Source organism: Rasamsonia byssochlamydoides (genome assembly GCF_041956645.1).
Source record: "Rasamsonia byssochlamydoides strain NRRL 3658 unplaced genomic scaffold VTN77scaffold_10, whole genome shotgun sequence".
Classification (NCBI taxonomy): domain Eukaryota; kingdom Fungi; phylum Ascomycota; class Eurotiomycetes; order Eurotiales; family Trichocomaceae; genus Rasamsonia; species Rasamsonia byssochlamydoides.
Genome location: NW_027192393.1, coordinates 48,939 through 71,570, shown reverse-complemented (window position 1 = coordinate 71,570; position 22,632 = coordinate 48,939). Strand labels below are relative to the sequence as shown.

Below are 22,632 nucleotides of genomic sequence, written 5' to 3'. Positions count from 1 at the left end.
TATATCCAATCTGGGATATTAACGTAATCCGCAAGCGAGCTGGCTACCTACCTGCCACCACTAACACAATCATCAACTTCAAATCAAAATGTCGGCACCACAAAGAAATAAAGATAGCTCTGAAAGAAGGCAGAATTCTTCTAGCTGCCAGGGTCTTTCAAAATGGCCAATTTTCTAGTATTAGAGCTGCTGCATATGCATACGATATGCCTAGATCTACCTTGACTATGCGTCTTTACGGTTGCATTCCCCGTGCGGATCTGACACCAAATAATCGAATTATGAGTGAGAAAGGGACCGGGGAGCAGAAATATAACTGTCCAGCACTACTGAACATAGGCCTCCGGGCACACTTTCCACCAAGAAATGTCACGCTTTTCAGCCTTGAATAGGGGAGGAAAAGCAATAGGGATACTGAATATGAACATGTCGGAACTGAGACAGCGTAATGGCACTGGATGACATGCCAATCTTAATTGGCTAAGGTTCGCTGGTGAGATCACTACCGCGTAGAACTCCTAGGCGCTGAGAAAAAAATATATATTAGGGTTAAAGATAAGGAAACTCTTAGGGCAAATGTATATATCTATAAAGTAAATAAATAACCTTAAAGTTCTTGAAAACTTTTATCCCATTTAAGTAATAAAAGGACATTTAAGTATTTCCATGATTAGAAATTCATATCAAATTTTGAACTTCACATGAGTAAAACTAGTTAAAGATGAACTTGAATTCCAAAAATCTTCCTATTTTAGTTAATTTTTAATATAAAATCATTTTTAATAGCACCCTTACTACTGTATATATATGCAGGGTTTGCGGGAAAAAATGGGCAATAATAATAATAATAGTTTCCGACTTCTGCGCAGGGCTGTACTCTGTGTAAACCACAATCAAATTTGGCTTTTGCCAATGACGGGCCGGCCCGGCTGGCGGAAGATATCATGCGAGTCCGAGAGTCTGAGAAGGATTTTTGGGTTTTTCTTTTCTCCGCGCCGTTCCTCGCCTCGCCGCGCAAGAGAGCTTCCGGAGGACATTGATGATCAATTAAATTAGGTAGTAAATCTTTCATTATCACTACCTATCCAATCCAATCCAATTCAATTCAATTTCCTCGACATGTTGTCTTGTATTATTATTATTATTCTTGTGTGATTAGCATTATTTATTATCATTCTTTTTCTTTCCCTTCTTCTGCGCAGCAGCTGAGCTGCTAATTGATCTATTTGCCAATGCTGAACCTCCGGGTAGCGGCGAGGAGGACGACGATAACGACAACGACAACGACAAGGACGACCCTGCACAGTTCATTGTTTCGACGCTCTGTTGTTGCTGCGGATCTTGGGATTGGTGCTGTCACCCGCTGTCGGTGTCTGCTTACGCTTGCTATTGAGACGTCGTGGTAAGTACGGCACCGTTCCAGTACAATGCATGCAACATGCAATCGATCGTATCTATCTTCATTTTCTATGGTACATATTTCCAAACTCTTGCTGACTTGAACTGCTCAAATAATAAATAGTGATGACACCTCGGTAGCAATCGTGGAAAAGCATGCCAATCCCCTCCCGCCGTCCTCAGCCAGACCCGCCGCAACAATCCACTTCCTCGAGAATATCACAGCCGACACAAGGCAGTACCGCGGAATCCACCCAATTGAAGCGCTGCAATCGCATCAGGAGAACCTCGCGAAGCTGGTCGCCAAAGCTTTAAAATACCTTCCAACGGCATCGCCGGAAAATGAGACTGCGACGAACAGAGGAGATAACACGACTAGCGTCGGTGGACTTGCAGGACGACGTCGCCTGCCGGATTTTATCGCTGCCACGAGAGGTCCAGGGATGCGGTCGAACCTCTCTGTCGGCCTGGATACGGCGAAAGGTCTTTCTGTGGCATGGCAAATCCCGTTCGTAGGAGTCCATCATATGCAGGCGCATCTTTTAACGCCCAGACTGGTCTCCGCCTTGAATGCGGAGAGCCCAGAAAATGCGATGGTACTGCTGCGGCCCAACTTCCCGTTTCTCTCCATCCTCGTCTCGGGCGGTCATTCGATGCTAGTCAACTCGAAATCGGTAACTGATCACGAGATATTGGCATCCACGGCGGACATCGCAATCGGCGAAGCGCTCGACAAATCGGCGCGGCTGATCCTTCCCGAATCCCTCCTGCAGACTGCGAAGAATACAATGTATGGAAAGATCCTGGAGCAGTTTGCGTTCCCCAATGGCGCTGCGGACTATGCCGACTACCGACCAGCGATGAACCGTGGTGAGGAGCAGATCAAGCGCGAGAGCCCCTGGGGATGGTCCATCACCACCCCGTTTGCGAATACTCGTCAGCTGCAATTCAGCTTCTCCTGCATCTCCAGTATGGTGACCAAAATCGTATCGAGCAAGGAACAGTCTGGACAGACGATGTCTCACGATGAACGAGTTGCTCTTGCGCGGGAGGCGATGCGCGTGTGCTTCGAGCACCTTGCATCCCGGACCATCATCGCACTGGAAGCTTTGAGGAAAAAGGACTCGGGCAGAGAAGAGGAGATCAGAACTTTGGTCGTCAGTGGCGGTGTTGCTGCCAACAAATTCCTCATGGCCGTGCTCCGCTCGTTCCTGGATGTTCGTGGATTCCAGCATGTCGAGATCATTGCGCCGCCACCCTACCTCTGCACTGATAATGCTGCCATGATTGGATGGGCTGCAATCGAAATGTTTGAAGCGGGATGGTCCACCGACCTCAGCGCCCGGGCGTTGAGAAAATGGAGTCTTGATCCGCAGTCTGACGACGGTGGGGTCTTGGGACCTGACGGTTGGACAAGGAATGAAAGAGCGTGCGAATAAAAGCATAGAAAGAGAGGTATAAAGAAAGAATATGTGTACTGTACATTAGTGATACCCCATAGATAGATCAGGTTCGAATAAACAGTCCTGATATGCTTTTTGGACATCAAATATACAGATTAACCGTTGAGGGTTCATGAACCAGTCACGAGACGTGTAAAACTGCAGAAAAGATAGAAATCCCGAAATCATGCAGGACCAATTCATACATTGAAGGATAAAAAGGGGAGACACCGAATGCTTGAGTGCAAGCAGGCAGGGTGAGAAAGACCAAAAAAAAAAAGAACGAAACCCCTATCAATGCTATTCCCAGTGTACCCACGCCCTTGTGTTCCCAAAGTTGTTACATCATCTCGTGAATCATAAGTTGCCCATATATCATGCAGTACAAAAAAAGAGAGAGAGAGAGAGAGAGCAGGAAAGAAAGAAAAACATAGCCATAATCATGCCATCCAAGGACGGCAACAAACACGTTAAGCAAAAGAGGAAACAAGGAAGCCATGACATGCCGTACGTCATCAACATATTTTAGCAATCCCAACCATAACGACCACAAATGCACTGCTGAATAAGATGAAGAGCAAGAAGAGTATATCTGACATTGAAGAAACAGGTCGAAAATTAGAAGATAGACAGACCAAAGTGAGTGACTGCCACATTCAATCTTCTGAAAGAATGTCTTTTAGAGTCATCATCCTGTCCGTCCTACATTGAGTGGTAAGGTCCTTGGACGGTTCACTGCGGGAAATCTCGTCAGGAACAGTATCTCTGCTGGGAGGATCTCTCTTGGAGGAGCGGCTGAAATGCAGTAGAGACCTGAGGCCCTTGTCAAAGCACTGTAGACATCACCGATTAGCATAATTACTTAGGATTGTATACCAGGCAGTAAGCCCTTTCGTCGGCGTGGGTGTTAGACTTACGGCTTTCTCGACATCCTGCCATTTCTCGCCGATGGCGTCGGCCAGAGGTTTCCACGTCTGTTCTCGCAGCTGAGAGTATTCCCTACAGAGTCTCTCGAGCTTCTCATGGTCCCAGTCGGGCCCTCGTCTCTTTGCGACTAGTCGCTCGTACCGTTTTCGGCACGCGTTCGGCGTCTTGAGCGGGAAATGCTCTTTCTGAATCTGACTCCACCCGTGGCCTCGAGCACGGGCATTCATGAGAATGTTGTCATCATGGGTAGACCAGGACGTTGAAGGATTGGTAGCCGTAACTGGTGTACCAAGGGTGGATCGAGCACTGCGCTGCATGCGGACGGTGGTGCTAATGGAGAGAGGCGGGTGACTTGGTAGAATATAATTTATGCCTAGGCGACGGTTGTGATCAACACTGTCTCGCGCTTTCTGAGATGGATCCAGTGGTTGATTTGGTCTGTCAGACATGGGGGCCTTTGCTCCTGCCGAGAGATCACGATCTTGGCCTCGAAGGCTCAATTGCGTGCTTCGGTAGATTGGACAAGATAGAAACCTCATATGGTTCGTGCGGTTAATGCTTCGCAGGCAATGAATGCAAGGAGGCTTTTGATATTGCCTCAATATCATGAACGACAATTGTGGTACTGAGACATCGGAGGGGGTCTGATGAAGAAAGAAACAAAAAGATTCTCGAGTCCCTCGAGAAGACGGTATCCTGTAATGCGATAGGTTTGATGCCGTCAATTCCGCGTGCGTTCCTGGCCAATGTGTCAAGATATCAGGAGTGATCACGACAACCTTCGAGTGTGGAGAGGGTCTTCAGATTAGATTAACTTTCGGAAGGATGCTGAAGTTATCTAAGGCTTTTATAAAAAGTAGGTCAGCAGGAGAGAAGGTAAAGATGGTCTGAGGGCTGTGACACATTCTTGTACATTCTGTAAGCCCGATTCCACCCTCCATCCGGACCGGATATTCGAACGTTCTGTGCAGGGGACATGCCCGGTCCACCGGCGTGAGTGGGAGGGTGGCAGTCCCTCCAAGTCGAGCTCGAGCCAGGCACACTCGGTTGCTGGAGAGCTAGCCGCATCAAGACCAGGCTGTCGAAGCAACTCATCATCCTGAAACGATTGTTTCGAGTGTTTCTCATCGAAAGATGCAGGATGGTTCCAAATCGGGAAGCAGGAACCAAACTCAATGGAACGCTCCGCCAATGGCCCGCCTGGGAATCTCCAGGAGAGCCGCAAGACGTTGGAAGGGCTGGCCATCGACTTGGTGCCCATAGGCCCAGACAGCCGCAGGATCCACAAGCTGAGGTGCTGCGCAGGCTTGGGGGCCACGCATGGTCGATCAAGGGTTGAAGAAAGAGGTGTGAAGAGACCTCAGAGCCGACAAGAGGGGTTCGTGGGGTCGGCAGAGGCGTGCGCCTGGACCACAGTTAGCCGGTTACTATTATTATGCCTCCCTCGACTGGCCCCGGCTGCGCAGGCTGTCTTCGCATCTACTCGGGCTTACTGCAAGTGTGTGCGGTACAATCTCACCGTGACATTTGGTTTTGTCGCCTAAGCGAGCCATGGAAAGTGGCACTTCCGTCTAGTGAGAAATCTCAGGCATCTACGTCGTGATATCTTGCTGATGGAGGAATATGCACGTTGTGAAGATTCTCCTTTAGGGAATCGGTAACTACAGCGATTCGACTGTTCCTGGTACCTCTGCGGTGCTGCAGGTAATGCTGACACAGCATTCAGCCCTGGCCCCTGGTGGATGCGATAATCCTGGGTTTATTCCCTACCATCATCATCAGACCCCTTTGTGCGACATATCATATTGTTTTCTACTTTTATCAGCATCTTCTCTTGATGGGGAGAGTTCTTCTCAACCAGGGCGCTTAGGTGTTATTGGTCTGGGGAGAGTTGAATATTATACACGCGCGGCTATCGGTTGGTACAGGTAACTCGATGCCAGTTAATAGGAACGTCCCCCCTGCGCCTCATGTGCCCTTTATTTTTGGTAATCGTGATGAATCGTGCTTCACCGACTTTCCTTTTCACATCCTGTGAAAAAGCATTCTCTAGATGTACGTACTGTACATTATTGATTTCCCGAGTTCGGCGTCTCTGGGTCTGAGAGGCGCAGGCCTTTTTTAGCGTCATGTTAAAACTATGACCACCTACGCCAGTCACTAGACCACTCTGTAGGTTATAGTCGGCGGTCGTCAGAACGGTCTCCAAGACATGCGCGGTGTTGACGTGTCGGAGGACTTAGAGATTTAGGTCGATGGAATCAGTCTTTTTTTCCGGATCGGGAAAATAGAAACACCGTTCAAATTGTTTCTCTATGATCTATATATAGGCAGCCTACACACCTGTCAGTTGGCACGTGGCAAGAGAAATTACAATCCAAATTGATGAATAATATTGACTAAACTGCCGTACGAAAAATCCTTAGGACTCCTTCTTGCGTGTTCGAAGCGCCTGCCCCGGATCTTGCAGAAGATATCCTGCAAATATTTGCGAATAGGCTACCGCGGATCTAGACAGACATTCTCCCTTTACAAACATCAATTTGAGCAAGTGACGAATGAAAATCAATAGCAAGCGACAATAGGAGGGTGGAAGCAAGAGGAAGGACTATTTTCGCTTGCTCTACCACATATTCTGTAGCGTAGCATTAATAATAGCTCTCTGGTATGATTATTATTACGTGCAGGTGGGGCAATGTCTTCCCCAGAGCGGAAAATAATAGCATGTGGCCGTGTGGCCGCCGTTGTAGTTAAACGGCTGAGATTAATTTCCTTGTGGTCAGGGCGCTTAATCACAAGCATTGATTCGCAAAGTATCTAATAAGTTCCCTCATTTTTAATCCTAAGTCCATGATCGCTTCGGGCCCGAGTTATCAGGCCCGGGGCTGTATGCCTGAGCCACCCGGGCGGACGGATCCACCCGGATCCATCGAACCCCAGCCGTGCCATGTGGACCTAAAAATAGGCCTGCATCTGATATTACTCCCGACTTAAGTCTTAACGGTTCTACAGAACTTAAACTTGTGTACCTGAGTCCGTACTTGTATGTACAGGTACATCCACTAACTAATTCTGTTCTTCAGCTGGCAAAACAGAGACAATGCAATGCCATACACACAAACCATGCTGCAGAGCATATCAACCAGCGGTCACAAAAATAGATGACGGTAGCGCGTTTCATCGATATGTAAGTAATCAGACAGCTGGTTTGCTGATGACCATCTCAGCACATTGAATACAAGAGCACATGGTGATCTACAAGGCAGACCAAGGCACACCTGACTGGATCCATTATAGTTAAATGGCACACATTCCAGGCCTAGATTGGAATTGATGTATTATTTTTAGAATGAGTCTTCATCTTACATACATGCATGTTTCAGAATAAACGAACCGGTAGACCTGCATATGTGTATTTTTTGGTAGCTGGACTTTTTCAGTTCCTATTGAACACTCGGAATATCGGCTATCTTGACTCTGCTATTCATAAGGACGTTTATAGTTAGGTAGGTCAGCCAAGCCAACTGGGCACAGGCTACAGCACAGACAGAACTTAGGTAATCGGATCAGACGGGAATTGCCCTGAAAAGGGCTAGACGAAAGGTCCTCCCTAAACTCTACTCTTCCCTCTAGTCGACTCGCAAAAAGCTTATCTAATTGACAGGTTATCTGTGGGGGGCATCTAAACCAGGCTCGTACCTAATATAAGAATTTAGGTGCCTCCCGAGAGGAGATCCTTCCCTGCCAATAGTCGAGGTTACCCAGGACCAGGCAGACCAGGTACGCATTGGAGCATTAAACTGATCGTCTAACTCGAGCTTCTTTGCAAGTAAACTGACGCAAGTATCCGTGGCTGCATTAGTTATTGATACTCAGGAACATGATGCTCAAGTATCTCCTCTGTTATCTTAGAAGGGGCCAAGAAAGTTTATCTATCCCACTTCCAGTAGGTTTACAAAATGAATGGCGAGTTCCTGGACCTCCTGAAGGTACGAGAAAGGTGTTCTTTTACGGATGATTGCATGGAACAGCAGTGGATTTGATGTGGAAAACATCAGTCCAAAGTAATAAGTATTGGGTACCATGATCTAGTGTTGGCGCCAACAATTACACACTCAGAGATCAGTGATCTTACTTCACTATTGTTAGGTGGTCCCTTGGTCGGCCTTGTCCCGCCCAACTTCCAAGTGTACTCTGTAAATATTAATGATCATTGACTATCTGCTGGCTCTAGCCTGCTAGATCCCAGATCAAGCAATAGCCCCCGCAAAGCAGTCACCATGATACTCCGTACTCCGTCATAGCCAGTATCACATTGACCACTAGGTTCAGCCACCAGGTACGCTTCCACCCTGCTGTAAGGACGACACCTGTTTTCGGAGCTCGAGGAAGAAATCCTTCCCATTTGCCATCGTATTCGCTGCCAACGTGTCAAACCACGGTCAGAAATATGTAGAAGGAAGAGGGTTGACATACGCTTGGACGCCCAAGGCCCGCTAGGCCGAGAATTGGCCACCTCTTTCGATGTTGGTTTGTATATCGCTGGCTTGGGCTCTGATAACGTTCTTTTATCAGTTTTCCATTAATTATACCAACAAAGGGAAGCTTGGGGGTGGATGAGAGCAAACGTACCTCCTGGATCTGGGAGTGTCAAGCCTCCGAGTCAGTGAACGGGCAATCTGAGTCAGATGGAAGCAAACCAAACAAACCATACCTCTTTTGAGAGCATTCTTGGACTCGGACGCGTTGAAGCCTCTCACGGGAATGTGCTGCTCCTGCGGTGGACCAGCTGGAATCTGCTCACGAGGACCCCCCCAAGCGTTGGATGGGTTCGAGCTGTGGCCGCTACGAGATCCTCCTTGAGTACCCATCGTTCTGTCACGGGGGCCCGAAGCAGGATTCCTCTGCGCCGGCTGCCGATTCTGCTCGTACGGCCGGCCACCGCGCCATCTGCTTATGGAATGTCACTATTAGTACCCAAACTAAGGTATAGAAAACGACCGAAATTCCGGAGCACGTAGCACTTGAAACCACAGCAAAAAAAAGGCAAAAAAGAAAATGGTGCTATTGGAACTCAAACTCACCGGTCATCACCGGGTCCGCTCATACTGGAAGCGAGTCGCTCTCAGGCACACGAGCTCGCTGGTGAAAGAGACCTGAGATACAGCGTGGAGCTCGGCGCGTGCCTTCGGAGCTCCAACGGCAATCTTGGCGGCCCCGGTGAGTTGCCCGCCCCGCGCCATACCAAGAAAGGCTAGCGGACTTCCCCCCCGAGAGCGAGACTCAGCACGTTGATGCGGACGTCGCCTCGTCTCGCGTTCTGAAGGGATTGGATGCGAATCGGCTGCCCTCTACCATCTGTCACGTCTCCCTGTTCTTTCACTCGTTTGGCAGCATCGAGTCATGTCTGTTTCTAATTACTTTCATCTTTGCTTTGCTGTTCACCGCCTTTCAGCCACCCTCTCCACGTGATCGATACACCCCTGTTGAGGCTGACAGGACATTCCTAAGACGCTGAGGTAGCTGGGAAGGGCCTGCACAGCGCATTTTCGGATCCGAATACGCAGAGATGGCTCCATTATCGACGACGAGAAGGACTTCGACGACTCGCTCTATGGCACCACTAAGGAGCTCGCGAAGCAGCGACCCGGATTCAACCGAGGGACCTCCGGCCAAGAGGCGAAAATACGTCCCGGGAGGGCCTGGAGGAGGTGGGAGATACGTCGATGTGGAAAGGAAACAGCAGGAGCTCGCCGCAGAATCAAGTCCAGGAAGCCAGAGCTATTCTGCTCCCCGTCCACGACGCGAAACCACAAGCAACGCCACGCAGCCGCCCCTGACAACGCCTCCTTCAACTCGTCCCAGAAGGGATCGGACACAGAGTCGTGGGCGTTATAGCTCTGCCACAGCAGCTGCTCTTGCGCTACAACAGGGTGACGGGTACAAGCCTCGGGAAGAGCGGGGGTGGGAGGAATTTCATCCCGATTTAGATATCGAGGCGAAATTCGCCGTCTTCAGTGCAGAAGAAGTGGATGGAGTCAAGCCACCATCTCTTCCCAATGGTGAATCGTGCAATGGGACGAATGAAAGCCGCGAAGGAGGCGCGGTCGCTGCCACCCCGAACGGCAACGAGGTTCCTCAGACACCCCCGAAACGCCGACCTGGCCGTCCTCCGCGCCGCCCTGATGCCATGCTGAACGGTATTGTCACCCCTGACCAGCCGAAAGTCGTCCCGCCTCCTGGACCTAACCCTCGCGAGAGGCTCACTTTGCCGAAGCCGAATTTCCATCTACGTGATCCTTTTGTCCGTTACGAACAGAGAGGTGTCGGCCAGCAGAACTATGTGGATCGCACCATGGCTAGTGTGGGCTATCAAGAAAGTGACATCTTCATTCGGCACGACCGCCGACTCATTCGCATGTCAGAAGGTGCCATAGAGGAGGATCTCGACATGAGTCCGCCACCAGGCGACGGCGATACGAACGCCGCCATTGGCGGTGCTGGGGTGGGCAGGGTCGAATACGATATGGACGAGCAGGATGAAAAGTGGCTAGAAGAATACAATGCGAAGAGGAGAGAGGATCAGCTGGAACCAATCAAGCCGGCTGTTTTCGAGATCACCATGACCAAGATTGAGAAAGAGTGGTATGCTCTCGAAAAGCGCATACCCAAACCCAATCCAAAGCCTCCCCAGACGCAACGTCCGCGTTCCAGTTCCGCAGCTGCGGTGAATGGTGAGCCAATCGGCTCAGGGGAGGAGCAAGATAGCAAATGTGCAGTCTGCGATGACGGAGACTGTGAAAACTCCAATGCGATCGTGTTCTGCGACGGGTGTGACCTCGCTGTGCATCAAGAGTGCTACGGGGTGCCGTACATCCCTGAAGGACAGTGGTTATGTCGAAAGTGCCAGCTTATCGGGAGAGGATCGCCAAATTGTATCTTCTGCCCTAACACTGAAGGCGCCTTCAAACAGACCAATACCTCGAAATGGTCCCATCTCCTCTGTGCGATTTGGATCCCAGAAGTTGGCATTGGCAATCCGTCGTTGATGGAGCCTGTAACCGATGTGGAAAAGGTGCCCAAGAGTCGATGGAAGCTTCAGTGTTACATCTGCAAGCAGCGAATGGGCGCCTCCATCCAGTGCAGCAACAAAAATTGCTTCGTCGCATTCCATGTCACGTGCGCAAGAAGATCCCAGTTGTACCTGAAGATGAAAACCGGCCATGGAAATCCTGCCATCATGGATTCCCATTTATTAAAAGCGTTCTGTCACAAACATGTCCCTCCAGACTGGCGGAAGGAGCATGGTACCGATGACGCTTATGCGGAAGCTGTCGAGTACTACAAAAATACAATGCAAGGGAAGCGATGGGGGGACAGTCAGGCTGCTGCACTGGCGTTGGGACCCTCATATCCGCAGGATGGCACAGAAGCGGGTGATGAAAATGCCCAGCAGGGACCCAGTCTACACCTGACTTTCAATGCTGGCGGTAACAAGCGAAAGCGGACAGCAGCGCCGAAGACAGTCTGGAGATTGCCATCAGGAGCGCCCGTCATCCCACAGGTTGTGCTGAATTCAGTTATCGCCTCCCTTCAGCGTTTCACCGTCCGCCAGAGGAAACAGTACGCTGAAGATGCCTGTAAATATTGGACCTTGAAGCGAGAAGCTCGCCGAGGGGCCGCCTTATTGAAGCGGCTCCAGTTACAGCTGGAGACATTCTCTTCAATGGAGATGACGAGGAGAAATTTTGCTGCCATGGGACCGATTGGCCGTTCACGTCTCCAGCGACGGATCGACTTTGCAGAGCGACTCACCTACGACGTCGACAAGATCCGCATTCTCTGCGACGAGGTCAAGAAACGTGAGAGGGAAAAACTGAAAGATGCAGAATTACTTCGAACTATCGTGGATACTGTCTATTTTCCTATTCCGCCTTTACTCTGGCCCATTTTTGAGAAAGTCCAAGCGTAAGTTTTCCTCTAGTTCCATCTGTTGTAGAGTCTCCCTCACTGACTGGAACGGATAGTCTTGATCCGAAGGGAGTGTTCCGGGCGAGTCTGCAGTCGGTACGAAAGAAGCTGGAACGTCGATTTTACACATCTGTATCGACTTTCTCGGCCGATTTGGCACACATCTTCACTACGGAAATCGGTGTGCAGCCTGCTGGAGATACGGCTGAGTTGCAGATGCAGATCAGTGGCCGTGCCCCCGAGCTCAGTCTGGAGCAGCGGGAGAAGAGGAAACTCGCCAAACGGATTATCAAGGCAATTCAACCCGCGCTGGAAGATGCCATTCGAAAGGAAAGTGAGCTTAGCGGCAAGCCGTTCGAAAAGGAGCTCAAAGAGCTGGATCTTATCCTGGAGAGCGGGGTCCTGTCGCGGAGGGCTTCGGTGGTTGAAGGCTCAACCGACCAGGAGACTGTGCAAAATGGACTTCCAGCTGGCGCAGACGAGGACAACCCAGCTCACGACGGAGAAATCCCCAAAGTCGAGCCAAAGGATGAATCTCTGGCCGAGCCTGGGGTTGAGAAGACTGACGATACAGACATGCCTGATGCGGGGGACGCAGAAGAAATCCCTGGTGCGCAGGTTAACAGCGATGCTAAGCCCGTAGCTGCCACTGCCGAATCATCGACTTCTGATGATGGAAATGTCAAACCTGTACCTGAAGAATCGAACTCCATTGATGCCTCTGCCAGTGGTATCGCCAAGAAGGAGAATGAGAGTGTCAGTTCGCATCCTCCTAGCCAATCGACAGCAGCTGCGCCGGCCCCGCTGACCCCCCCATCGAGCTACCAGGACGACCAGCAACTACCACTCGCACAGGGAGGCATCCAGTGGTATATGCAGCCTTTCGACCCTGTCGGGACCACCATTCACGAGGAACGGTGGACCGGTCGCGACGTGATGCGAGGCATGAGCGAGGAGCTCAGTGAGCTCGACGAGGATGAGCTCAAGGGCTTGGTGGACCATGAGCTGGAGGAAGGATTGGAGAATCCGCACAACGGGACCACGTCCGAGGTTGCTGATGGCTCCGCAGGCGAGCAGCAGGCGGTGAAAGTACACCGGACACGCAGACGCTGGCGGGGGTTCAAGTAATTCCCCTTTTACTCCCCAGCGTTATAGACATCACAGACAACCGGAAGACGCCCCTCTAGCCAGGTTGGGGAATTGCTTCGGATGCTTTTAGGGAACATGGTGTTGGAAAATGGCGTCGAGTGTAACCACGTTTGCCTTGAGCTGTGTCTGCTTACTAGGCTCATCATGGATCAAGATACCAGTGAAATAACGATCTGTATACGTCTGTCTACTGTCATTTTGTAATTCTAGGACATTGACTCGTTGTCTTATATGCATAAAATGCAGAATCCACCGTTCTCGGTATCAAATGAACAGTAGTACCGGGTAAGCAGAGGATCTGAGATCTATCTGTGGCCGGAGCTTGCCGCTTGCCACGGTTCGAGCCGATGGACAGTGCACAACTGGACTGGCTGTTTGGGTGAAGTATTGGTCTTGGCGCCACCTTGCATGAATTCAGTGAATCGACTGCTGGAGCCAAAGGACAAAGAGCCCGAAGAGCCGCCCTGGTCTGGATCGCCCCAGTGAGGCGGCGCCTGCATCTGCAGCAAAACTTACAGTACTGAACCTGAACAAAAAAGCCTGTCCGTCGCCTTGTCTCACCCGCGTAAGCTCTTCTTCACTCCTCTCCCTCCTCCACCTTCTCTTCCCCAGCAATAAAGCCCAGTCCATCTCTTCTGATTAATTGGGGCTGGTCCGCAGAGTCGATCTCCATTCTTTACCGCGTTAGGGTCACCAAAACAACCCCTTCACCCTTGTTTGGTGCCACGGGCCCCCGTTCTGTCTGCCTAACGCGCCTTTCAGTATTGCGTGCTTATTCTCTCCATCTTGACTCTCACTATCGATCGCTCAGGTCAACTTTAGCCCAGCATGTCCACCATGGAGTACGAGAATGAGAACGGGCACTACGATGGTAAGTTTTACTCAGATGGTAACAGCTGCAGTGGCTAAGTGTCTTGTCTTTGATAGATGACCGCCGTTACGACCGTGACCACCGCGACCGCAGTGCCTCACCTCGTGGAGATGCGCGCGCAGAACGCACCCGTAGCCTCTCACCGAATGGCCGTGCCGATGACAGGTAGACGCCCACGCTGCATAGCCCCATCAGATGAAGAGTTCTTGACCTAACCAGCATCGTTCAGAGCTCCCCCTAGTGACACGCGCCCCAAGGACGACGACGATGGAGCTGTCAACACTGGATCGAACCTGTTCGTGACCGGCATCCACCCTCGCCTGACCGAGGCGGACATTTCGCGTCTGTTCGAGAAATATGGCGAAGTGGAGAGCTGCTCGATCATGGTCGATCCGCACACCAAGGAATCTCGTGGATTTGGGTTCGTCAAAATGATGACTCCCGAGCAGGCTGATGCCGCCAGGGAAGGTCTGCAAGGCGAAGTCATCGAAGGACGCACTCTGAGCATCGAAAAAGCTCGTCGCAGCCGTCCCCGAACGCCCACTCCAGGCAAATATTTCGGTCCCCCAAAACGTGGTGAGCTCATCTCTGCCGTCCCCTGGTACAAAATTCTGATGCGTACGATGTGTAGACTACCGTGGACCCCCGCGTGGCCGTGATCGCTATGATGATCGACGTGGATACGGCTCGCGTCGCTACGATGATTATCGCTATGGCCGCTACGATTCTTACGATCGCAGGGATGCGGGCCGTGACTACGGACGTGGCTATGGTCGCGACCCCGGCCGTGATTATGGTCGGGACTATGGCCGTCGCGACTACCGTGATGACTATAGCTACCGTGGTGGCGTCGACCGCTATGCTTCGAGCCGTGAGGATCGTTATGGTCGTGGAGATGACCGTCGTGACGATCGTGGAGACGACCGCCGCGGCTATTACGATCGTGAGGCCAACCCTCCTAGCTATGACCAGGCTCCTCGCGACTCCCGCGATGCGTATGGTTCTCGTTCCTACGAGGGTCGCGGTGACGAAAGATACAGCGGTAGGTAGGTGAGGTCCTTAGAGTCTCGAATTGCTGTCAACTGCACTAGTTGGTCAGTAGTTCAGAATCTAGACCGGTGGAAATCTCTTCGCAGCTGGTCACTCATTCCCCCTTTCCTTATCACCCACTTTCGATTCCTCTCTTGTATTCCTCGGTATGTTGTTCAGACTTTCCGTGCTGGTTCAGAGCGCAACGGGTTACGGCAGCACGTGCTTTGTTTCTCTTTTTTTCCTTCTCTTTCTTCTCTTCCTTTGCAAGTGCGGGGACAAAAAGGAAATTCGGCTATGCCACGTCTACATGTGTTTTCGGCAGAATCGGAAAGACCGCCAGTCTCACGATCGACATGGGCCAACTGACTGTACACACAAAATCTGTCGTCGCTTTTCGGTCCGCGGATGGTGTTTTCTTTTTTGCTTCTACTACGCTCAAAGGTTGCGGCATATTTGGCGGCGGAAAAAAAAAAGCAACTTTTTCTTTTACTACGTTGTAATATCTCCGGTGGTCATCATATGGTCAGCACTGCGTTGCAACTTTCCGGAAGTGATCCTAGTCACACAAGTCAGCTTATTTCGCCGTATTCTCGTCTATTCAGCTTCACGTAACGACTCGATCAGTTTCGACTCGCAGAGAGACAAAATCCGTCTCAAAAAAAATTAAAACTGATGCGCCGTCGCCCTGACACGGACTTTGGTCTGTGTCATTCGCCATAGCGCTTATCCGTGCTTGTAGTCCGCCAATATCTTTATCGCGCTCATCGCAGAACCTCGTAATTGCTCGCGGTGCAGATCACTACCTATCCGTCCGGACCTTTCTCTATCGTACTCGATTTAATAATCCGGACGGTTTGTATTGTTATCTTCTGACTGCACGGATTGACGAGCATTCTGGTTCCAGCAAGGTAAGTCCACTTGATCGAAAGACAGGGGCTGACCACAAAATACCCAGGAATTGTTTTCTTATGAACTTTTTTGTGTGACCTTGCCGGCCCATCCTTCAAGACTCAATCAATCTCTTGACCGCCCCCTTGCACGAATGTTTTTCGAAGTAGTTGCGCCGACTTGGCTGAAAAAGCCCGTGTGGTGTCTGCATGCGCCGATGGATGGCCCAATTTTCAAACACCAATGCTCCAACGAGCATTGCTAGAGAAACCCAAGCAAGGTTTACAGGCCTGTCGCCTTTTCGCAGCATTTATAGCAGGTCTTCGTAAGTCGTCCACTAGCTTCTGCTCATATATATCCGCCGAAAAAGAAAGAAAGAGAAGAAAATATAAAGAGATAGAAAAAAGAGAGAGAGATAGAGAGAATAATATAACGCTCTTGTTTCTAAATACCGACCGATTCTTTTTATTATGGCAAGAAAGACACGACGTAGACGTAACCCTTCGAGACAATGACTTTCCTTCTCTACAGCCAAGTCGCCCAGCCTAGTCTTCAGGCGCAGCCGTAAACAACATGATCATTTCATAACTGCCTTAAACAATCCTTAAATAATACAAGGGGGCCAAGTAGTCCAGGCCGGCGAAATCTCCGACCTTTTAAAAGCGAGCCAAATAAACAGAAAACAGAAAAACCGTCAATCTATTTTCCCCAACATCATTCATTATCATCATTATTTTGTCTTCGTATCTTTTCTCCGTAGTGATTAGATATCATTTATTCTGACAATTTGTTGCTGCTGCTGTTGGTGGTGTTGGTGGTGTTTCCCGTCGCACTGCCACCTTCGACCTCGTTGCTCTTCTGGATGAGGAATTCGCCCAGGACACGGAGGGGGTTGGGAGGCCTGTTTATGAGACAGATGGGTATGTTAGCTTAGTGGACTCTTGACTGGAACCAGATACTCAGAACGTGCAGAGGGGATTTTGAGGATTTTGCAAATCCACTGATGTATATCAGGAATCATCACATACTGATCTCTCGTCACAGCCTTCATGCCCTCCAGGAGATAAGGCACGATCTTCTCATTCATGAACTGACGCGCGGGGGCACCTCCAGCTCGTACTTGCGACGGATTCGTCGTGGATGATGATGATGATGCCCCGTTGCCAGTCACATTTGTTGTGTTTGCAGAATTCCCCGCCGCCGCGCCAGGTGTTGCGCCATTGTTGTTGTGTTGTTTGTCGTCGGGATTGCCGCCGGGAGTCGTGCTTGAGCTCATCGCGTCCGAGAAAGAGGGGTAGTAGCCTTGGGTGGTGACGCGCTGTGTCGCGAAGACAGAGACAGAGGAAGAGGAGGTGGTGGGTTCTTGTCGAGGTAATAGTCCTGAGGCGGAGGGGTTAGAGGAGTCGCGTGAGACTGCAGGTAGAAGAGGAGCAACTGGTCGTGGCTGCTGTTGCTGTAGTGAAGTTTATGCAAGCGCTTTCACGTCAGAGCAAGTACCTTAGAATAAAAAAATGTCTTAACAAGCTAATGTGAATAGATGTAAGGAGGAGCAGGATCCGTCAGAGAGTGATGGCAAGAGAAATAAAATTTGATTCCATCCAGTATGGACACAGTAGTCGAGAGACAACAAGAGATGCTTTTAATTAACAGATGGCTCAATTTCGATACAAGGGGAATAGGATATGAACTTCTTCACGTACAGTACTGGCGATGACGACTTGCGACGCAGAGCTCAGGCGAGAGCTGCTGGCCTGGCCCTGCGGAGCCTCTTGCGGGAGCTCTCCATCTCCACCACCGCCGCCGCCGCCAGCGGTCGACTCGCCTGGTCGGCGGGAGTGGGGATCATCAGATGCGGACATTGGATGGCGAACTTTTCGGGGGAAATCAGGCTTTGTCCCTTCCTCTGAGATGAGGATGGGGATACGCGACTGAATCTAGCATCTCACAATGGGATTGTTAAATAACGAGGACACATGTTCAATCTGACCTAATAGATGGGCAAGGCTCAGTGTCAGCCTTACTACTGGCGCCTTCCTATCACAACCTACGGGCAGGGCAACATCTAATTAGCTCGGAACACTGGCTTGCTGTTGGCTGTTACGGGCTTGCAAACAGTGCAAAGCAAATTACTGCAATACGATCAAGACTGTTGGAAAGGTGTGAATGGTGTGTTGATTGGGTGGAGGGTTCGTTGGACCCGACGTCTATATAAGCTTACTCAGAGCTGACTAAGCCGGGCGCTAAACCTAGAAGGGAAGGGCCTTCTAACAAAGACTCGTTGCATCACATGATCCCTCGTCTCAGTTGTTGATTACGATCGTTGATCTCTCGAGCAAAGACATTTGAAGAAAACGTGCCACTATCTATTCCACATAACATAATCATCAGAAATCTCTGTTCGCCATGAACTGGGACATCTTTTGTTTCAATGCCGCGGCCTTTGTCGCCGGAGTATTTATGCTTGATTATGGCGCCGACAAGTTTATCGATCACACTGTCATCGTAGGCCGACGTTTAGGTATCTCTCAAACGCTAATCGCATTGTTAACAGCTGGTGCGGAATATGAAGAGGTAGTCTGCTATCTCCACGCACTGACATCCTTCTGATCGTGTATCTATGGCAACAGCTCGCGGTGGTACTTGCTGCCGTGCTCCAGCACCGAGCCCCCCTGGCTCTGGGCAATATGGTGGGATCGACCATCTCCAACATCCTCGGTGCTTTCTCCTTAGGCCTGCTGTTTCATCCGGGCCGGATTGATTTCGACCACAGCGCAAGGTTATATACTTCTGTGCTCTTTGTCATTACTACAGCTTTCGTTGGCCTTGCATACTTCAGGCAGCTCAACAGAATAGCCGGTGTCGTGCTAGTTGCCGTCTTCGTGGTCTATATCGTCTCAATAGCTTATGCCATCTATAGAGGAGCAGTGCTGGCTCCGGAGGTGTCGGATTCTGACAGCGATAGCGACTGCAGTAGTGTTGACGGAGGATCATCAAGAAGACCCGGCGATGCTGAGCAAGAACCACTCGCCGCGTCGGAGACCTCTCCCCTTCTGACAGACCGAGGGGCCACGGTTGCAACTGCGATTGACCGCGAGAAACGCGCTCCTCGTTCACTTATCTACCACGTCTGTCAACTCGTCATCGGGCTTCTATCGCTTACGATTTCAAGCTATATTCTATCTCACAGTGCCGCTGCAATCGCCGACTCTCTCCATCTCTCTGGGACAGTCATCGGTCTTACTGTGGTGTCCTTTGCCACCACCCTGCCAGAAAAACTGGTTGCGGTTTTGGGCGGCTCTCGCGGGCACAGTGGGATTGTGTTAGCCAGCACTGCAGGAAGCAACATTTTTCTTCTCACACTGTGTGCTGGCATTATTTCTTTTGCCGAAATGGTAGATAATCGTACTGACGGTCTTGTTCTGTTTGAGCTTGTTGTTACGTGGCTGTCATCTGCGATGCTCTGCCTGGTAGTCTTCCTAGGTCTAGGCCGTCCGGCTGGGATCGCTTTCATAGTAGCGTATGTGGTGTTTTTGGTTCTTGAGTTCACTGTATATAGGAGATAAACTACTGTACATACATTAATGAATACTTCAACTTTGCGCTTGCAGTAATTATGATAACCTTGGAAGCAGACCATATCCTGGCCTCTGATACGCCAATAGTTGAACTCAATTAGGTAGGTACCTGTAATATGTGTCACGTGATTCATGGGTTCATTAAAGTCAGGTGATCACGCGTCTTGCTAGCACGTCCGAGGCGCCTGGGTCTGAGATACCTAAAATATATTGTCGGGTTCTTGACTCTTGATGAATCCTCTTTTCTGCCCTTCCCATGTTTTCGTCTTCAATCCGGGAATGCTGACTCAACCGAGTTCAAGTGAACTCCATGTCGGTGGGGAAAAATGCAGGTAGCATGTCCCTGCTGGACTTCTTCGAGACGCAGTGCCCCGCGGTGAAGCGGATCAAACGTTCAGACAAGGTATCTGCAGTGACTCAAACTCATCAGGCGAGCAAACCTGCCAGTGACATTGGAGATGATAGCGAGAGGAGTCGATCCACGCCCGAAAACATCATTTCAGCCTCAGACTTCCTAGACGCCTCTGCAGCAGATGGCACTGATGATGTTCACCACCTCACGTGCAGTCAGACAGAATTAGAATCGTCTCTTCCCCCTGTTAAGAACGACCAAGAGGCCATCGAGGAGTATGAAGCTTCTCGAGCTGCAGAAGAAGAAGAACCCAGCCTCAGAGAAAGGCTAGGGGAACGAAAATGGCACAAAGGCAGAAGCTCCATCTATGTAGACGCCTTCAACCTTGCGCTGGACACTGTCCTCAATGAAGAGGCGCATTTGTTTAACGAATCCGAGATGGAGGTATTCAGACAGTGGCGCAGTCTGTCGTACGAGTCCCAATATTTGTATGTTCCCCTTTATTCTTGTCTAATCACATGACAAATAAATGGTGACGTTAATTCATGTTTTTTTTTCTTGTGAAGGTATGTACGACTCTTCCTTCGCAAAACTGCAGCATGGCATCGAATCAATAAATTAGGGTATTATCAGGATATAGCCGATTTGCTGCGGGCAGTCGCCGATCTCAGGCAGGTTCGCAGCCTGCCGGCTTCTTCACCAGCTGTGAGTGACAATCCTGCGGAACTCGAACCTCCAGAAGGGACTACGCTGGGCGATTCCTTTAGATTTGCGGAGGGGGTTGAGGAAATCACCACGTTGGAGGAAGCATCTACATTACTTCTTCTCGAGGAGCTGAAGGGCTTGGCGAAGGAGGCTAGAGTGCAAGGAAAGAATAAGAAAGAACTCCTGACAGCATTGCGGCAAGCAAGCCAGACGCAGACCGGTCTTGACTGGGACAGTGGGAATGGCAAGTCCCAGGGTCAGAATACGAACAGAGACGGCTACTTCGTGCGAAAGATTCTTGACAATACTGGAGACTGCATCAGGCTTTCATCTGCGCCCCTCAAGCTCTTCGAGCGTATGCATCTGGTTTTTTACCGATCGACTGAGTGGACAGAGAAGTCTCTCACGACCATCATCCTCGCCAAAATATCGCGCAAAAATTTCCCTGAATACATTGTGTCGCGCTCTAGCGCGATATTTCCTTCCAGAGCCGCGTTGTTGGAATTTGAGGCCGCCTTGCGGACGCAGTTTGAGATAGACAACATCCTGGAATTCAATGGAACCCCTACGCCTGAAAAACTTCAGACTATCAAAGATCTCAGCGATAAAGTCTACCCACGTTGGAAGACGCTGCTGGAGCAAGAACAACGCAAGGAAGATAGCATATATCATAGCGGCGAAGGAGCCTATCTCCGCCGCTTCTCCCCGGCTTGGGTGTACACTCGGATCCTTCACAAGGGTCTACATGCTCTTGGACGGTTCAAGGAGCACAAGAAAGAGCATGAACTCTTGACAGAATTGCTGGACCAGCGTCTATTTCATCCCGCGCGGCGAGGCGCTTGGTACCAGAGGAAAGCCCTTCTGGAGGAACATTATATGTGGGCGTTGACGCCCTTCGACGGGCGCAGTGAGGACGCTCAGAAAAAGCACTGGAAGCGGATGGCCCTGGAGACGTGCGAACGGGGGCTTCAGGACCCGGACTGCCATGTCATCTATCACTATGACTTGCAGAAACGAATAATGAAGCTGGAGAGGGCGCTGAAAGTCGTAAAACGAGAGCAGCATGACTTCGGACACGTCATGCTGGCGAAGCCTGTGGAACGGATCGTGCAGGGTATCCGTGTTGAAAGGAGGGAAGATTCTGGTGGATCCAAGACGAACGGCGACATGCCAACGAAAAGAGGCCGGCCAACCGTTTGGATAGACGAGAGAGAGGGCGGAGGGGAATGCAGGGTAGAGAGCATGTGTCTGAGCTGGTACAGAGACAATGGCTGGAAGGGCTATCACTCAGAAGGGGGGATTGTGCGAACATTGGTAAGCCGATTCCTACTAGGATTGATTCACTCGTTCAAGAGTTTTGAAGAAAGAAAAAAAAAATAAAACTGACTGACTGTCAAGTTCGGATATCTCTTTTACGACATCCTCTTCACCTACGTCCCGAACGTCTTCCAGACCCCCTTCCAGACCTGCCCTCTCGACCTGCACACCGACGCATTCTACCCCTCTCGAGCATCCGAGATCAACCACCGCCTCGTACAGCTCGCCAACGGCGAAGCAGAGCGCATCATCCGCGACGTGCACGCGCGCGAATCCGCCAAGCAGACATGCATCGTGGGCATTGATTGGTCCTTCGAACTCGCCGACCTGGTCGAGATCGTCCAGTGTTTCCGTGGCGAAGCGCTGGCGACGGTCTGCAAGGTCCTGGCGCAGGACTATCAGCAGCGAGGCGGCGGCGGCGGCATCCCGGATTTGTTCCTCTGGAGTCCCGAGAGAAAGGAGGTCATGTTCGCTGAGGTGAAGTCGGAGAATGACCGCTTGAGTGATACGCAGCGGTTGTGGATTCATGTCCTGATGGGGGCGGGAATCCGGGTTGAGCTCTGCAATGCGGTGGCGCGAGAGGTTAGATATGTATAGCATAATTTTTTTTTTCAAATGAAGATACTACTACTTAAGACCTAATAATAGAAAACTACGAATATACCTACTATAGAAAGTAGGGAAAATAGTAATGGCGACGGAGGTACTTGCAACCACTAAGAAAGAAAATCGATTCTGATATAGTATTTAATTTAACGCCATAATCAGGATAATATCTTCATGAATATTTTTTGGTATTCTTTTCACGTTGTCCGGAAGACGAGGCTAGGTTAGATATAGAGACTCGTGAACTTCGTTAAGAAAGAAGCACGAACGCTCCCTTGGAGACCAGCACGCCCCGATGAGTCAAGTCAAATCACCCTGACTCTCCTGGAGCGTGTGAGCCCGTCGTAACTCCTCCACGAATATCTGGAATGGTCCAATCCCAGCGAAGTACTTTGTTTT

At 50.4% G+C, this 22,632-nt stretch overlaps 9 protein-coding genes across 9 annotated transcripts; 5 read left to right on the top strand and 4 right to left on the bottom strand.

The window, feature by feature from the left end:
- Window positions 1–1,232: 1,232 nt before the first annotated feature.
- On the top strand, window positions 1,233–2,837 carry VTN77DRAFT_371 (uncharacterized protein; the record flags this gene model as incomplete). The annotated part of the gene is made up of 2 exons (XM_069419688.1): window positions 1,233–1,402; window positions 1,523–2,837. The coding sequence occupies 2 exons, from the start codon at window positions 1,233–1,235 to the stop codon at window positions 2,835–2,837; spliced, it is 1,485 nt and encodes a 494-aa protein (XP_069280432.1).
- A 659-nt stretch (window positions 2,838–3,496) lies between these two features.
- VTN77DRAFT_370 (uncharacterized protein) lies at window positions 3,497–4,216 on the bottom strand (the record flags this gene model as incomplete). Its single annotated transcript, XM_069419677.1, has 2 exons — window positions 3,497–3,673; window positions 3,758–4,216. The coding sequence occupies 2 exons, from the start codon at window positions 4,214–4,216 to the stop codon at window positions 3,497–3,499; spliced, it is 636 nt and encodes a 211-aa protein (XP_069280431.1).
- Window positions 4,217–4,605: 389 nt separating this feature from the next.
- On the bottom strand, window positions 4,606–5,013 carry VTN77DRAFT_369 (uncharacterized protein; the record flags this gene model as incomplete). The annotated part of the gene is made up of 2 exons (XM_069419665.1): window positions 4,606–4,611; window positions 4,681–5,013. The coding sequence occupies 2 exons, from the start codon at window positions 5,011–5,013 to the stop codon at window positions 4,606–4,608; spliced, it is 339 nt and encodes a 112-aa protein (XP_069280430.1).
- Window positions 5,014–8,095: 3,082 nt separating this feature from the next.
- VTN77DRAFT_368 (uncharacterized protein) lies at window positions 8,096–8,874 on the bottom strand (the record flags this gene model as incomplete). Its single annotated transcript, XM_069419654.1, has 5 exons — window positions 8,096–8,187; window positions 8,244–8,321; window positions 8,400–8,408; window positions 8,482–8,717; window positions 8,852–8,874. 5 exons carry the CDS (start codon window positions 8,872–8,874, stop codon window positions 8,096–8,098), a joined length of 438 nt encoding a protein of 145 aa, XP_069280429.1.
- A 507-nt stretch (window positions 8,875–9,381) lies between these two features.
- Window positions 9,382–12,866, top strand: VTN77DRAFT_367 (uncharacterized protein; the record flags this gene model as incomplete). Its single annotated transcript, XM_069419643.1, has 2 exons — window positions 9,382–11,735; window positions 11,795–12,866. 2 exons carry the CDS (start codon window positions 9,382–9,384, stop codon window positions 12,864–12,866), a joined length of 3,426 nt encoding a protein of 1,141 aa, XP_069280428.1.
- An 849-nt stretch (window positions 12,867–13,715) lies between these two features.
- Window positions 13,716–14,808, top strand: VTN77DRAFT_366 (uncharacterized protein; the record flags this gene model as incomplete). Its single annotated transcript, XM_069419632.1, has 4 exons — window positions 13,716–13,758; window positions 13,815–13,923; window positions 13,988–14,334; window positions 14,390–14,808. The coding sequence occupies 4 exons, from the start codon at window positions 13,716–13,718 to the stop codon at window positions 14,806–14,808; spliced, it is 918 nt and encodes a 305-aa protein (XP_069280427.1).
- A 1,644-nt stretch (window positions 14,809–16,452) lies between these two features.
- On the bottom strand, window positions 16,453–17,537 carry VTN77DRAFT_365 (uncharacterized protein; the record flags this gene model as incomplete). Its single annotated transcript, XM_069419621.1, has 3 exons — window positions 16,453–16,579; window positions 16,707–17,131; window positions 17,379–17,537. 3 exons carry the CDS (start codon window positions 17,535–17,537, stop codon window positions 16,453–16,455), a joined length of 711 nt encoding a protein of 236 aa, XP_069280426.1.
- An 825-nt stretch (window positions 17,538–18,362) lies between these two features.
- VTN77DRAFT_364 (uncharacterized protein) lies at window positions 18,363–19,241 on the top strand (the record flags this gene model as incomplete). Its single annotated transcript, XM_069419610.1, has 1 exon — window positions 18,363–19,241. The coding sequence occupies one exon, from the start codon at window positions 18,363–18,365 to the stop codon at window positions 19,239–19,241; it is 879 nt and encodes a 292-aa protein (XP_069280425.1).
- A 322-nt stretch (window positions 19,242–19,563) lies between these two features.
- Window positions 19,564–22,224, top strand: VTN77DRAFT_363 (uncharacterized protein; the record flags this gene model as incomplete). The annotated part of the gene is made up of 3 exons (XM_069419599.1): window positions 19,564–20,093; window positions 20,172–21,624; window positions 21,709–22,224. 3 exons carry the CDS (start codon window positions 19,564–19,566, stop codon window positions 22,222–22,224), a joined length of 2,499 nt encoding a protein of 832 aa, XP_069280424.1.
- Between the last annotated feature and the right edge of the window lie 408 nt (window positions 22,225–22,632).